We start from the raw sequence: 16,992 nt of genomic DNA on the forward strand, positions 1-16,992 counted from the left end.
ATCCCCCATTAAATAGCTTTCATCGAATCCCGGTTAGGTTTTCATTAGCGGCAGCAGGAAGAGCCTGGAACAGCTGTTTGCTGGCAGGCTCGAGTGTGGGGGGGGATGGAAGGCTTTGTTCAGCCTCTTCCTTCACTGACCCTTCCTCAACGCGCCCCAAGGGGCTCCTCGAGGAAGATAAATGTGAACACCTGCTCTCGTTTGTTCTTTGCACCCGAGACGGTGGCCAAGTCAGAACGAGGAACCTAACTACCAGGCAGCGGCAGGTTTTAGAAGCGGGAAGGTGCACAGGCCTCTCGGAGAAGAGCCTCTCAGCCCTGGGTGCCACGTTCAAAGAGGAATTCAAGGTCAACAGCTGTGGCCGCGTGCCCCCGCGTTTCATATCCTGATTCACAGACGACTGGCCCCTCTTCACTGCTCAGAATACACTTGCCCTCTTGTCTGCAAAGATGTGTTACTCAACTCAAGTACCCGCTGGAATACAAATATTTGACTGGCTATTTTAGTGTTTGGAGAGTTACTCACATGTTAATATGTTCTTGTAATGGTTTTTGAGGATACCCAAGATTATCTTACAGGAGGAAGAACAGTTTTCCCCAGGATTAGAATAAACAGAAGTGGTTGAAGATGTCGCTTGGGGGATTTGAGTTAAAATCAAAGTGAATATGCTGATTGCCAGCTCTTGGTGTTAAATGGATGTGTAACTGAGAAAAGCTGATAAACCTCCCTGGGGAAGGGAAAGAAGGGAGGGAGTTTAGCAACGAGACTGACCCCTTGCCTGCCTTCTGTTTAGGAAGATAGACCGAAAACCTCTGTAGGTGTCTTCCTGCGGAGATTCTACGGATGTAGAGCCTTGGAGCCAAAGGGAAAGAAATGCAAGCATTTTCACTTGGTGAGCAGAGCACACAATTCAGGAGGCCACATAGAGACGGAGAGTCTTGGATGCTCTTCTACAACTATCGGATTTATCACGAGGGTGCTTCCAAGGATAGCAAGCTCTCTCCTTCAAATACACCCTTGCAAGAAGCCTGCCCTGCTCATCCAGCCATTCCCCTCTGTTCTTTCCTTTAATTTCCCTTTAGTGTTTATAAACAGTTTGCATTACAGTCTTGAATGCCTGGTTTTAGGGAACAGCCCATATCAGTCATACAGTCCAATCCCCGTAAGCTAGAGATGAATCTGTGAGTAATTTTCACTGATGTATATGCCACCAACACTTCCCGAGCACCCACTGTTGTGGCTGCTTGGAGTGGGACTCGGCGAAGCCAGCCGCCGTGTGCGTCTACACTGCAAACATAACCTACCGGAACTGGACCCGCCTCCCAGCCCCCTCCTCCAGCAGCCCCCCTCGTCTCAGTAAACAGCCGAATCATCCTTCCAGAGCTTGGGCCAAAGTGCTGGATTTATCCTTGGCAACGCCGCCCCGCCCTTACGTCCAGAATTAATCAGTGTCAGGCCTGGGAAGGGCCCCATCCGCTCTCTCCTGGAATACTGCAAGTCTTTCAAGTGGCTTCCCTGCCTTTGCCCTCCAGGCCCCCATCTTTACTTTCGAGACAACAGTCAGAATGATCCTTTTGAAAGGCAAATCAGATTATGTCACTGTGCTCAACACCCACCAGGGTATTCCCATCTCCCACGGAGCAAAAACTCAAATCCTCACCATGGCCTGTAGGGCTTTACAAGAGCTGGACCCCCCAGAAACCGCTCAGATCTCATCGTCCACCCCTCTCTGCTTTCACACACCGTGCAGCAGCCACACCGGCCTCTGGCTCTTTCTGGAACATTCTCCCCCAGAAGTCCAGGTCAGACCCACAGCTCCATCAAGCATCGGGGTATCTATCAGCAAAGCCTTGTTCTGACCTGACCACCTGACCTGACCACCATGTTCTAGCCTTCTGACCACCTTGTTCTATCCTTCTCACCCTGCACTTAATTTTTCTCCATGACCCTTCTTTCCATCAGACACACCCGTTGTTCCCTGTCTACTGTCTGTCCCCCTCCACGGCAATATAAGTTCACAAGGGGTGCGGCATGTCACAGTCACTGCTGATCCCAGCAGCTGAATAGAACCCAACCTAGTGCATGGCAGACATTCAGTAGGTCTTCTTTTAAAAAAAAAAATTATTTATTTGAGAGAGAGAGTGAGAAAAAAGAGAGAGAGAGAGCATAAGCAGGCAGATGCAGTGGGAGAAGCAGGCTTCCCGCTGAGCAGGGAGCCCGATATGGGGCTCGATCCCGGGACCCCGGGATAATTACCTGAGCCGAAGGCAGATGCATAACCGACTGAGCCCCCCAGGCGCCCCAGTAAGTATTCTTTAAATGAATGAATAAGCAAATCTTATATCCCTAAACAGTTCATAAGCTCCTGAGCAAGCTGTGTCTTCTGATGATGCTACTCCTTTCTAGATAAGCCTCAGTAAGTGCCCATCTCAAACCACTGATGCAGAGATTCTAAAAACTGATTCCCAACCAGACGGAAAGTGGTAGGAAGAATTCCCATACCTAACTCTCATGCATTCTGGTATAAAGAACACAGTCTTTCTAAGATTGTCAGCTAAGCCCAGCCTTGGTCAGAATCAGCCACTTCTATCTCTCATGGAAATTCAGTTCCCTCCTGTGACATTTATGTGGTTCGAGAAAAAGCAACTGTTCTGCAGGCTTTCAGGAACTGCCTGGTACTTCCTCTTTTTGGTTCATTTGTTTGAGTGTAGTTATTCCTAACTCCTTTTTTTTTTTTTGATGTAGTTATTCTTAACTCATATATATATGCGGTAAAATGCACATCAGACTTACCATCTTAATAATTCTTAAGTGTATAGTTCAGTAGTGTTAAATACATTCACACTGTTCTGCCACCAATCTCCAGAGCTCTTTTCGTCCTGCAAAACGGAAACTCCATACCCTTAAACAACTCCTCTTCCCCCCTCTTCCCAAGCCTTGGCAACTACCCTTCTGTTTTCTGTTTCCAGACATTTGACTACTTTAGATATTTCATATAAGTGGAATCATACAGTATTTGGTGGTGTTTTTGTTTGTTTGGTTGTGACGGGCTTCTTTCACCTAGTTTAATGACCTCAGGTTCCTCCACATTATAGCAAGTGTCAGAATTTTCTTCCTTTTTATGGCTGAAGAATATTCCACTGTATGTACGGACCACATTTTGCTTGCCCATTCGGCCATCGATGGCCAGTTGGGTTGCCTGCCTCTCTCGACTTCATGAAGACTGATGCTGTAAACTGGGGGTATAAATATCCCTTAAAGCCCCTGCTTCCAATTCTTTTGACTATATACCCAGAAGTGGAATTTCTAGATCATATGACAGTTCTATTTGTAACCTTTTGAGGAGCTGCCATACTGTTTTCCAGAGTGGCTGCACCAGTTTGCATTCCCACCAACAGTGGACAATGGCTCCCTGACTCTTTTTGACAACAAGATATTTTCCCCTCCAGCAACTTAAAACTCCTCAAAGATGCCCAATAGAGCTGAACATTCCTGCTGTTTCTAACGCTTAGCAACCAGGAGCCAAGCGGCCCCCACTAAATGTGCGTAAGTGTGTGTGGTGGTGCTTTTCACTCCTTCCTTCATGCCTGTTTTGAAAAGGCTTCCTTGTCCTCGAATTAACATGCGGGCTAAGTGGACACGCACTGGTCTGCATTGCAGACGAAGGGCAGTGGGCAAGAGCAGGCTCTGTCTTGCGGTGACCAAAGCTCTGCTAATCCCATGTTATCTTCTCATGCAAAGGTAAGTTGTTTCTATTTGTAAGCCGGCCGAGGCAGAGGGAGAAGCAGACTCCCCGCTAAGCAGGGAGCCCGATGCAGGGCTCTATCCCAGGACCCCGGAATCATGACCTGAGCCAAACGCAGACGCTTCACCGACTGAACCACCCAGGTGCCCCAATAAGTATTCTTTAAATGAATGAAAAAGCAAATCTTATATCCCTAAATAGTTCATAAGCTCCTGAATAAGCTGCATCTTCTGATGATGCTACCCCTGAGGCCTGGCTTGGTCACCCCACAGTGAATCGGGAGGCTTGGGGTGATGTGTGTGGAAGAGCCAAGAAAAGGACTGGAGTCATGCTCACACATCAGTGGTTCCTTACCACGAGTTTCCAAGGACTTCGGACCTTGGACACCTGGCGACCCAAAGAGTCAAAAGGGGAGGAAAATCCCTTGAGCTGATGCAGAGATGTGAGTGGAAAGGACCATGGACACCCCCTGTGTGCTTTCTTTCACCTCATTCACTGGTGGGCTGGGAGAACACATCCCTAGTCCCACTGTGTCTCCCCCTAAGTGATGTTGCGCCCTCTCTTTGGTTTTGTCTTGGACCACAGATTTTTCATCATCCTTCCAGTTGGTATGACAGAGCAGTGTCATATGGTGACATGTATTCTCTTAAAAAGAATATTTAAAACAACAAAAGGGGGATAAATCTTCCTCTTAAATGGGGATTTAAAAATAAGATCCTCCCAGCGGATGTGAAAAGGAGAAGAGCTGGAGGGAGACACGGTTAAGAAACTCGCAGTGACCTCAAGAAGCAAAATGATTTGGAATTTGATAACGTAGACCTGGGGTCAGCAGACTTTTTCTAGAAAGAGCCAGATAGCAAATATTTTAGGCTTTGTGGACCAAGAGGCAAAAAACAAGGAAATTGTGTAGCTACCTCCATATAACAAGAGAGAAAATAAAATTTCACTTATTTTTATTGACAAAATTTAAAGTATAATTGAGCACTTGCTCTTTTTTGGTATTCCTGGTCTGCTTAGGAGAAGAATGGAATTCTTTTTCTTTGGGAGAACATTTTGCATAACTGGAGTTCAAGGTTTACTGTTCCCCATCACCAAATCAATTGCAAATGTTCATCTGTAAAAACCATTCTCATCTTGCAGGCTATGAACAAAAACAGTGGGCTGGGATCGGCCCGCAGGCCATGGTTTGCCGACTCCAGACTAGGTCGGGGGGGGCAGAGAGCCACTGACTCCCTGCGTGCCCTGTTCAGCAGCGCCTGGCACGTCGTAAAGGCTGGGGTACCATCAGTGTTAGGAGGATACACGGGGCTTTTCTCCATCCTCTGCACTCTAGCCCGCGTTGTAAATAACCAGAGGTTGTGTTGTCTTTTCTCATACAGATGGCGATGCTCCTGACCCACCATCAGCTGTGTCTCCAGGAGTGGGGAGGATTTGGGTCGATCCGTTGCTAGTCAGCCCTGCTACGGCTGGTATGACTTCTGACCCAGCTGCCCAGTTACGTGCAGTGGTCATAACTTCCATGGAGTGGGGCTCCACCAAAACGTGTTGATTAGTTCACAGCAGGTGGATCCTATTAACTTGTTCTCTGCCCCATGCAGAATTACTATTAAGCAACTGAGCTAATATTTGTCTTCCTGGACGTGTGTGTGCACATTAATATATTTACAAAAATATATATATACAAACAGATCACCACAATTTCCTCCAGGAGTTTTTATCATTGAAAATATTTTAAAAAGCAGTGGAAGTAAAAACACTGCAGTAGGAGAGCGGACGTTCGATGTTGAAGCTTCATTTAAAATCTTAATGGCTGTCCTAAAATATTGTGACATGTATATAATTCAAATTTTAATGGGTGTTATCTTTAAATTAGAAATGTTTTAACAAATATAGAAAGCCTAGCCTTTCTCAGATTACTGAGACGGGGGAGGCAGTAACTGTGGTATGTTTACCGCAAGTAAATATTTACCCAGGAAATAGGGACTGTATGTTGTTAAAGATACTGTTAGAGATATGATTCCTGACCTCCAGAATTCCTGACCAAGGCGAGGGGACTCTCTCCACGAGAAAACTGCCCTAGCGTCTATTACTCTTTAATACTCAAATAATTTCCGGAGGGAGACCAGATTGGCTAACAATAAAAAATGGGTAAGAAATCACATACTTATTTTGTGCCAAATGATGGGCTTATTCTGAGCCCTGCCTTGGTCACATGGTGGAGATGAGATAGCAGCCAGGCTTATTAATTCATGAGCCAGAAACACCTTTATATTCCCAGGAAAGTATCTGAAGTGAGCAGTCTGAATAACTCTGCTCTCGTCAGCTTGTGTCTTTGTTGATCACAGGCCAGGAGTAGGAGAGGGGAATTGTATAGACTTGGGAGGCTGGGGCAGCTGAGAAAATCAGTCTGATAATAACTGACGTTTACATAGTAGGCCCTTAATGATTTTCCATTACCTCACACATTATCTCCTTGAACTTCACAGCACTTTTCTCAGGAGGTCACCACCACCACCACCATGACCACCATCATCATCACCACCACCATAATCACCACCACCACGATCACCACCACCATGGCCTCCACCATCATCACCATGACCACCACCACCATGATCACCACCACCATGACCACCATCATCACCACCACCATAATCACCACCACCATGACCACCATCATCACCACCACCACCATGATCACCACCACCATGACCACTATCATCATCACCATGACCACCATGACCACCACCACCATCATCATCACCATGGCCACCATCACCACCACCACATGACACCATCATCATCGCTATCACAATTACCATCACCACCACCACCCCAACATCATTATCACCATAATTATCATCATCCCCATGTGGAGGAAGGAAACTCAAGCTTCTGAAGGGTTAGGTAACTTTCCTAAAGTCAAACTACTAGTAAATTGAAATAGATCTTTTGAGTCCAAATATTTTGCTCTTTCTACTACACCCTGCTATTCCCTCAGTTTGGAAGTCTGAATGGTAATGATCAAAGATTTAAAAACAATGATGGCTCTAGAATTTTTGTAAGCAAAGTACTTAGTATAGCAACATGGCTGGAGAAGGGGTTTGGCCCTCTGCTAGAAGCTATTTGCAAGCATATAACTTTAGTACTTAGTATAGCAACATGGCTGGAGAAGGGGTTTGGCCCTCTGCTAGAAGCTGTTTGCAAGCATATAACTTTATACCCAGAGTGTAGATCACTCAAAATAGCCATGTTTTCTGAAGAAGTTTTTTATCATGTTTTTTTATTAAGAGTTAAAATTCTAACTTATGTTTCAGTTTTTAGGGATACTAATGGAGATTAATCGGGGGCTGAAGCATGCCCCACCGCAAAGACATCCTTGGTACCCCTCAGTATATAAACCAGAAACTGAAGGAGAAGAGTTTGTTTTTCCTATATTTCAGTCACATAATTTATCTGAAAGTGGTTAAAAGTGCCTTCCACAAATCACATCTACGTATTTGATTCTCTGACATACTTTTCTTCACGTACCATTCTAATCAGTTCGTTGTGCTGATATAAAGAAGAAGAAAAATCCCACCGTAGAAAATATTTTCATATTTACTCCTTCTCAAGTTTCCCCAATGCCAATTTAGAGAGAAAAAAATTCTATTCAACTGCTCAGCCAGCTGACTCCACTTGTGATCTGAAAGTCAAGGTATTCTCTTCTTGCTTCTTAGCTGAATGGATGGTTTAGAATGAAGTTGAGAGGGAGAAGGGTCCAGCTGGTTTTCCCCTGTTGCTGTTTTGAGTGGTATAGTATATTTAAACATTTAACCCCAATGATCCAGAGACTAAGAAGGAAAACATTGCAATTTAAAGATGGCACCATAATCTCATCACTTTTCAGAAGGCAGCAATTTGTTCTTTCCTCTCTTTGTTTTATTTAGAAATGTTTATTTCCTAGGGCTACACCTCATTATACAGCGGAAGATGAAATACCAGATCTTTTTCTCTGTTTGCTAGGTTATCTATTACTGACAATCTTTACAAAGTTGACATAGTGTTTTTTTCCTCTCTTAAGTTCTTACTTTGTATCCATCATTGACCTTCCCGTGTCTTCTGTCTGAAGCATTTGCTCAGGGAGGTAAAGCACGGGAAATGTAAGATGTGGAAAGTTCACGTGAGAGTGATGCTAATATAAAGTATTTTTAATTTGTCTTCCGGAGTAAAACTGGCCACCATACCTGCTCTTTGCGATCCCAGCATAGGTCAAAATCCTCTTAAAAATATCTAAAAATGATCAAGTAGATTGTTTTATCCTGGAAGGGAAATTCTAGATGCCTGATGAGATATGCTCTGTCTACACAGCACAAAGTGGTTTTTCAGCTTAAATGACCTGGTGTGCCTACCAACAAGGATCGAACACATCAGATGCTCATCAGATCCCTCCCTCGCTCCAGGGTGGACGCGTGTTAGGGAATCATCCCACTCCCAGTCAGCCAGGTTCATCCACATCTCCGTCTCCCCAGAAACCAGCCCCCAGGATAGCCTGGAACATACTGAGTACGTTCACTATCCTACCAGCACACGGCCACCTGGGTGGCTCAGGCGGTTAAGCATCTGCCTTCAGCTCAGGTCCTGGGATCCAGCCCCACATTGGGCTCCCTGCTCAGCCAGGAGTCTGCTTCTCCCTCTGCCCCTCCCCCCCATGCACACACATGTGATCTCTCTTTCAAATAAATAAAATCTTAAAAAAAAAAAATCCCCCCAGCACCTACATTTTTGGGTTCACTTTCTTCTCTCCATTTTACTTGCCAGGACCAGTCACTATTTTTTTTTTCTTCCTCTCTAACTCTTCTCTGTCCTTCTTCTGGTAGTGGAAATAGTCATTTCCATTTGACTCAGCTAATACCTTTTCCTTCTTTAAAATCTCTTCTGCAACCCACTGAATCACAAACATCTTTGTTCAACATCGCAGCTGTTTGGCAAACAATCAATAGGCAAAATTTAGCCATCCAAAAATAAATGAGAAGTTGAATAAGCCTGACACTTGCTAAGGACAAGAAAACACGTGAGGGACAGTTAACTGGAGAAACCACATCTCTCACTCACATGCTGACTTGAGTAAGTGAAGTGACTTCCATCAAGGGGGAGGGCAATGCTACCAGTTTATTTCTCCGTTTTGATCATAACAACTACACATTTCTTTTGCTTAAAAACTTTTTTTTTTTTTTTGCCACACATAAATGGGTATGCTTATAATTTTCGTTCTCATGTCCTATAAAAGACATACTTGAGTAGGTCTTATACCATCCCTAAAAGGACTTGGTGGTGGCTCATAAAGATATGAGATAAGCATTTAAAATGCTTTATTTGTGCTATTGGGCCCCTTTGGCTTTGGCCAGATCTAAATAGGTCACTCTGAGGTCACTGGAGGCCACTAATCGGGGAGGGGGGTGGACTTGTGGTTAAAACAGCCCACAGAGCTTCAGTGCAATGTGCTATTTTAGTTTGTCCTCCTGAAATGACACCAGCTCTTTGGCACCAACCAAAGAAAGCTTCCTAGACATCCACAGGAAGGGAATGTTCTACAATGACCCAAGACACAGGTGACGGAGGCATGACTTACTGTGGGGACGTCTGTGTCTGCTCCACAACCTGTGACAAACAAAGGAGGGAAAACCACTTCCAAGCGGAGTGTTTCTCCAGGACTCCGAGGGGTGGAAGCGGATCCAAGCAATCTTGGCAAATCACGAAAGCGAAGACTGACCAACTGTTTTCAACTCAGGAAACTAGGGCAGCTCTTTCTACCCGTTTTCCAATCCCATTACTTGGGTCCACTTGAGAACCCCAGATATGGATTTTTGGAGAAAGGTCCAACATAGCTAAATACTAATTATTATATTTATACGATGTAAAGCGTGGCGTAGTCAAACAAAAACTCCAACTCTTCCTAGCCAAGATGTGTATATTTTTATGTTCTCTTTTAAAAAAAAAAGATTTTATTTATTTATTTGAGAGAGAGAGTGAGAGAGAGAGCATGAGATGAGGAAAGTCACGGGGAGAAGCAGACTCGCCTCTGAGCAGGGAGCCCGATGCAGGACTCGATCCCAGGACCCCGAGATCATTACCTGAACCAAAGGCAGATGCTTAACCGACTGAGCCACCCAGGCGTCCCTGCGTTCTACCTCTTAATACTTTTTACTTAATACAGAGGGTATGACTTAACCTCTGAACTTTTAGGATTTATTGGTTTTGTCCATATCGTTAATTTAATCTCTTCTTTCTTTCTTCTTTCTTTTAACTTTGGAAAGGGCGAATGTAATTCAGGAAACAACATCAAAATACACCAGATTCGAGTAGACAGCGTAATTTTGTTTCCCTATTAAAAAATCTCTTCCTTGGCTTCATAAGCAGTAGAGACAGAAAGTGAGCATCACTTCTACTTACAGTTCTCTTTTTTTTTCTTTCATAAATCTTTTGCAGTTTTCTTGCTCTCTCTAAACTGAAATTCCTTTTGAATGGGAAAACGTGCTAATTTACTTGGCCTGGGGAAATGAGAGAGGTTTGGTTCAAAGCGAGTGGTATTTTTTCCTAAGTATCTGCTGGTCTGTCCAAGAGGAACAAACAGCTACTGGTTGAACGTTTTCCCTTTGGCCCGTTCATCCTCATCCTGGAGGGTTCTCCTCCTCTGGGGAGGTTTACCAGGGACCCAGGACAGAAGTATTCTCATGCCCTGCTGCATTGTACCAGGCCCGGAGAACCTTCGAAGGTCCTGCAAAAACTTTGCTGTTTCCTGTGGCCTTTCTAGAAGCAAGGTCTTACAAGGCTCATGAGTGTCCAGGGAATATAGGAGCCCGAGAAATACTTTGCACTCATAACTGTGAACTCGAGGTGTGTTATTATTCTAACCGTTGCACTTGACAAGAGAGCACTGAGCTGGGCCGAAAACGGGGCAGTGACTTGTGGCTTTGAGGAAAGAAGCAGCTTTAATGGGTGCCAAGAAGTCATTTCGGCTGCAGAACCAGCGACCGACCGCCACCGGGGGAACCGTTCCCTCCCACACACGGACTCTGTTCTGTTCCCAGAAGCTGGCTGGGGGCCTCCAGTGCGCACGACACTGTTTTCTCTTATTATTCTGATCACCACCAGAATTGCTATAGTTATCATTACTATAATTGTCCATCCAGCTACCTCTACTCACATACACCAGCCTAGCTGTCAAGAAGGCACAGTGATAAAACAGATGAAAGCCCTTTAATTTAATACGTTTGAAATAACGATGGGAAAAAAGCGTCTCCTTCCAATGACTGATCTTTCCATACCTTGGTAATCAAATTGATCATTCTCCCGAGAAAGAGTAAAGTCTACCTGATAGCAACCATGTTCTGAGTGGCATGATGATGTTGGGGTTATTTGGAAAACAAACCTGAGGCGCTGTGTGTGTGTGTGAGAGAGAGAGAGGATGGAAAAGAAGGAGAATAAATATCGGGACTTCTGGAGGGTAGGTGGATCGCTGCTTCTCTCTCTCTCACTAACCATTTGCAACTCTCCCCTAGTACAAGAATGGAGGGACACACCAGTGCTTCTTAATTCTGTGAACCATAACATTTGCTTTAACCACAGAAAACAATAGCTGAAGCAAACAGGATCTCAGAAAGGCAGTTAAAAAAATATTGTGAGCATGACTCATTTTTTTTCTTCCCAGATCTCTATGTGGTCCATAAACCTAAATGAATTTACATATACTTGTAAGTAAATGGACCTAAATTCTAAATCTGTGTTCCTTTAGGGGGAAAGTGTTCTTTAAAAATGTGTCCATTGTGAGGAAATATGGTTGCCTTAGTAACAAGCTCCTGGGCATTTTCCTTCCATTATATCAGAACCAAAAGCTTTCTGCTTTCCTAGGCCTGTTAAGTGAGCCGAAAGCACGGATGAAACACAGAGCAAGCTGAATCCCTGTAGGTAAATGCATGTCACCGTGCAGAAAAGATTAAGTAATAGAATGCTGGAATTCTTTAAATGAAATCTTACAGAATGTGTAATCACCCCTCTTGTTTTAGATGAAGGCGAGGCTCAAAGAGAGGACATGACTTGCCCAGGACCCTACACCCACACGACATCAGGGTCAGCGCTCCGATCCAGCTGCCAGTAACTTGTCGGATGAATGTTTGCCATCTCATACCTCTGAACGGTGGTTTATGAAGCTGAAGGTCTGTAAATCAGTCTTATTTTGAATCCATTAGGTTACCCCAATGTGTGAAAAAGCTATTGGGCTTCACCTTCTATTCCATAGTAGGAACTGGTATTTATTGAGCACTTACTATGTGGTAGGCACTATTCTGAGCCCTTCCCTGCAACAACATTTAATCAGCCCACCGCCTGTGAGGTTGGTACTCCATTTTATAAGTGAGTAAACTGAGGCACACAGCAATGAAGTAACCTGCTCACGGTCACAGAGTGATTTAGGGGCAAAGCCCGGGCAGTGTTAACCCCACTGCTGAAACTCTTGACTGCCACCCCCAGCAGAACTTGCTTAAATGAAGCACCAGCTGGCCAAGCTCTCACAGAAATAGGCAAACATGAGCCAGAACTCAGAGAACCAAATAAAAATACACTGGATGTTGGACTTACAAGGATTCTTTCGCTCATCTTTGGGATTATGTTCCATGAGAAATTCAGTCCAGACAGTGTAAAGCATATCACATGTGAAGCGCAATGCAAATATTACGAATCTATTGTGAAGATGATCTGTACGACCCAACAGCACTGAGAAAACAAGGTTAGCGTAGCGAGTTACGTAACTTGCATAAGTCACAAAAGGAGTTCGAGGCACATGAGATTTTGAATCTGCATCTTGTCCGACTCCCTACTTGACTCTTACCCATGCCTGTTGAGGTTGAAATAATCACCTTAATCATCAGGAATGCTCATGGGAGAGATCCTACAGGTTCATCAAGCCTGCTTTGCTGAGGTCTTAACTCTCCCTCAGGGTGGGGCCACACATAAACCGTAGTGTTGCGCATCGGACTATAGATGGCGCTCTTTAGCACCATCGTCAGACACAGGAAGAATCGCTTTGGGGAAAAGAAATGTGGTCTGGGGGTTTTGTGGCTTGGGTGAAAAATCAGCAGATTGTCCAATCTAGGCTAATCTTCCTAGCTGTAAGCATTTTTTAAGTCCTGCAGGGAGTAAATATCTAAGGTCAAATTTCAAGAGGCCCTAAATACCTGTCATCAAGGTAAAGCAACAGATGGAGAAGTTGGCAAACACCAAGGAAGCTGGTGTAGGTATTCTTCAACCTGATTTCGGTTATGATAAAACTTCACATTATGATTTTAAATATTTCTGAGGTCAGAACAAAATAATGGAAAGACATCGAAACACTGGTAGTGGTTACACCCTAGATGAGTAGGTTGCAAAGGAGTCTTACTATGTATACTCTGTAATTTTTCTTCAGTGGATTTGTGTTACTTGAGTAGTCACTCAAAATTTTACTAGTGCTCATTAAAAAAAAAAATTACTTGATAGAGTTTTCAAAAACTAGCTATGGTTTCTTACGGAAATCAACCCAAGTGATGAGATCCCTGAGCCCAGATTACCATTTACTGAGACAATTTCAAGGTCTAGAAAAGCTCCATCTCATTGGCAGCACTTGGACAAGACATCTGCAGGTTACGAGATTAGCCACTGAAAATTACAACCTGTACGGCCAAACCCCACCCCACAGGTCTGCTTGTGGAAGAACCGCAAAATAGGAAGGGAAAACTACATGGTGCCAGCGAGTATCAGAAGCTAGCATCCCAGCTGGAAGAAGAGGAGGAGGGCGTGGACAGTTGGGTGCCAAATACATCTGAGGAAGAGAAACAGATTCAAAGGGAAAGGGAGACGGAGGAGAGGCAGCTGGTGCAGATGAAAGCAATACGGTGCCATGGAGAAGCATCCATGGTCCATCTGTCCAGCTGCTCCCCCAGGGCTCAGCGGTATGCAAAGCAGCATGACAGGCTTCCCTTAACGTGTTAGGCAAGAGAGCACAGAAGGACCTGGAATAACTGAGCGCTCATTTCCTACCCTAAAACATCTATCTAGTCATGACTTAAAAAAAAAAAAAAAAAAAAAGATGTTTGGAGGAACCATTCAACTCCCTCGCATCCTACTTTGCCTTGTATTCGTTGGTGCCTAGATGGATACCCACAACCACCAGGATGCTTGCAAAATACCCCAGCTGGGCAAAAGTTTCAAAGCTAAGCAAAGCAGACCAGAATGGGTCCTGCCAGAAAGACATTTACCTTCACCAAAAATATCATCCTCTTCCTCGCCCAGGGGCTCCTCGGGGTCCAGATACTGCATCTTGGAGAGGGCAGTCAGCCGGCGACAGCAGGAGCGCAGTGCGCACACTGACAGTCCGCACTGGCGACAGGGCTCCCCGGGGCGATTTCCTCTCCCCTGCTGCAGGTTGCGAAAGCCCTCAGGGAGGCAGCTTCCGCCTCTGCCTCTGCCCTCGGAAGGCAGCTTCATTCCACGTGGGGTAATTCTCGCCCCTGAGAAGAATTTTGGGGAGAAGGGGGGCTGCAGATCCAGTTCAACCTGAACATAGATACCACCATTGCACAGTCTGAGTGCAATGAATTCTTTCAAAGCTACAACTTTCATTTTTCTTAAAGAGAAAGGCAGGCTTTTAACTTTCTTAGGAATTTGAACACAATGGGTAGCGTTGTAAGAGAGGGGGCTGTTCACATCTATCTTGCTTTTGCGTCCATGACAATTTCTCCCAAGCACAGCCAGCCACTATGACACACCGAAGAGGCATTTGGGGGGACCAAGCTTCTCGTTCACTCGGTCATAGCTGCCTTCTTTCTTTTTGCAAACCTCTTGCATTTGAGAAGGAGAAACTTTACAAGTGTTTAAACTGAGTTCAGCGCACATGTAGGTTCTTATTGGCTCAGTTAATCTATGGCCAAGCAGTAGATGACTTGTTTGGGTCAAACCACTTCCATTTCACAGTGTTGACTCCATCTGGGTCTTCAGACCATCACTAACATAGAAGAAAACCGACGCCAAAGGCAACTCCTCCCAGAGAGGGAGGAGTCACCAACCAGGGAGGCTTCACAGGAGCACCGGGCGGGTCCCCATACGGAACTACCCAGAGCTAAGTTCCCTATGGGGCTCAAACACCAGTGTCTGAGTGATACTGCAACCTCGTGTGGGGCTCCAGAGCTCTCTGTTGTGTCGTAAAGACCTCACAGGTGGTCAGAAGCTCAGAAAAGGCAAATAGAGATAATGGCGAGGAGTTGTTAGCCCCCAGTGTTGACTTCTGGCAACTATTTACTGAGTAGGGTTTAAAAAAATATAGATGATAGATGATAGATAGATTTAGATTTTTATTTATTTGAGAGAGAGAGAGTGAGAGAGCTCACGAGAGCAGGGTGAGGGGCAGAAGGAGAAGCAGACTCCCCGCTAAGCAGGGAGCCCGACGTGGGGCTCGGTCCCAGGACCCCGGGATCATGACCTGAGCCGAAGGCAGACGCCTCACTGACTGAGCCACCCAGGTGCCCCTAAAAATATATTTTTCATTCATTGGCTTTATTTTTTAGAGCAGTTTTAGGTTCACAGCAAAATGGAGAGGAAGTAAGGGTTTTCCTATCTACTCCCTGCCCGTACACAGGTGCAGCTGCCCCCGTTAGTGCCAGCCGCATCCCCATCCCCAGCATCCATCATCAGAGAGGTGTCTTTGTTCCAACTGCCGAGCCTACACTGGCACATCGTAATCACGCAGAGTTCACAGCTCACCTTAGGGTTCGCTCTTGGTGTTGTATACTCCATGGATTTTGACAAATGTTTAATGACATGTATCCACCATTATAGTATCATAAAAAGTAGTTTCAGTACCCTAAAAGCCCTCTGTGCTCTCTTCTTCATCCACCCCTCCCACCCACCTCCCAGCAACTGCTAATCTCTTTTAACTGTCTCCATAGTTTTGCTTTTCCCAGAATGTCATATAGTTGGAGTCATACAGAATATAGACTTTTCAGGTTGGATTCTTTCACTTAGTAATACACATTTAAATTTCTTCCACGCCTTTTCATGGCCTGTGAGGTCATTTCTTTTTAGCACTGAATAATATTCCACTGTCCATATGGACCATGGGTTCTTCATCCATTCCTCTCCAGAAGGATGTCTTGATTGCTTCCAGTTTTGGCAATTACACATGAAGCTGTCAGAAACATCCATGTGCAGGCATTGGTGTGGACATAAGTTTTCAACTCCTTTGGGTAAATACCAAGAAGCACAACTGCTGGTTGGTATGATAAGAATATGTTAAGTTTTGTAGGAAGCTGCCAAACTGTCTTCCAAAGTGGCTGCACCATTTGCATTCCCACCAGCCATGAATGAGCATTCCTGTCATTCCATATCCTCACCAGCATTTGGTATTCACAGCGTTCTAGATTTTGGCCATTCTAATAGGTGTGTAGTGGTTTCTCATCGTCTTACTGAGTGCTTTCGGAGAGACTGCCACTCTGCAAGCTCAGAATCTGTCTCCTCCTCTATCAACTGCACCCTTGACATTACACCAGCCTCTCCCAGGGGAGAGTAAGGAAAGTGGGGCTGCAAAAGTCCAGCCATGAGAAAGTGTAACCAAACTCAAGGGGTTTGTCACTTGGGGTGCATTAAATTGAATACAACCCAAGTAAGTATAAGAAGCAAAGAACTTTTTATTACTTGTTACAAGTAAGAAGACAGGGACCTAGCTCTCAAAGCACCATCTCCCCCTGGGGTTAGCATGGGAAGCTTTTATTCAGTGTATTAGGGGGCGGGGGTAGGGAGCTTGCATATACATTGGGGAACTCACATATTCTATTACTTAGGCACTTTGGCTCAGTTGTACAAGTCTAGCGTGTCAACGTGCTATTGCGTACACCGCATGTTCAAAAAATGGCAGGAAACCCGGCCCATAGGAGGAGATCTTCGTATTATAATGAGCTAAAAGTAACTTCAGGACAACTCGGGGGAGGGGGACTCCTTCTGCACAGGTCCTCAGCTCCAAACCCGCTCAAACCGGCTCACAGGAGGGACTCTCAGGTGAAACACCTAGCTGGGTGTCTCAATGCTGAGGACTACTCTTTCCGCAAAAGAAAACACATTCCTTCCCCGCTTCCCCCCCCTCCGCCTCCCCACCTTCCCCGATAGCTTTCAGCCCTCTGATTTGAGTACCGCCCCACTGCATGCTAGCTAACAGAGGAATTCTAGAGCCCGTTGGTTCACGA

At 45.1% G+C, this 16,992-nt stretch overlaps 1 protein-coding gene across 3 annotated transcripts in view; it reads right to left on the reverse strand.

Annotated features, from left to right (window-relative positions):
- RIPOR2 (RHO family interacting cell polarization regulator 2) overlaps nt 1–16,992 on the reverse strand; it is a 213,870-nt gene that overhangs the window by 96,165 nt on the left and 100,713 nt on the right. The window contains exon 1 of one of the 3 annotated variants that reach the window (XM_036112200.2): nt 14,017–14,178. The exons of the other annotated variants lie outside the window; for them this stretch is intronic. Coding sequence (XP_035968093.1) covers nt 14,017–14,077 — 61 coding nt within the window. The 5' untranslated portion in view covers nt 14,078–14,178. Of the gene's footprint in view, nt 1–14,016; nt 14,179–16,992 lie in introns of those variants that run through there. 3 annotated transcript variants of the gene reach the window in all.

The sequence above is a fragment of the Halichoerus grypus genome, chromosome 9, assembly GCF_964656455.1.
Source record: "Halichoerus grypus chromosome 9, mHalGry1.hap1.1, whole genome shotgun sequence".
NCBI lineage: Eukaryota > Metazoa > Chordata > Mammalia > Carnivora > Phocidae > Halichoerus > Halichoerus grypus.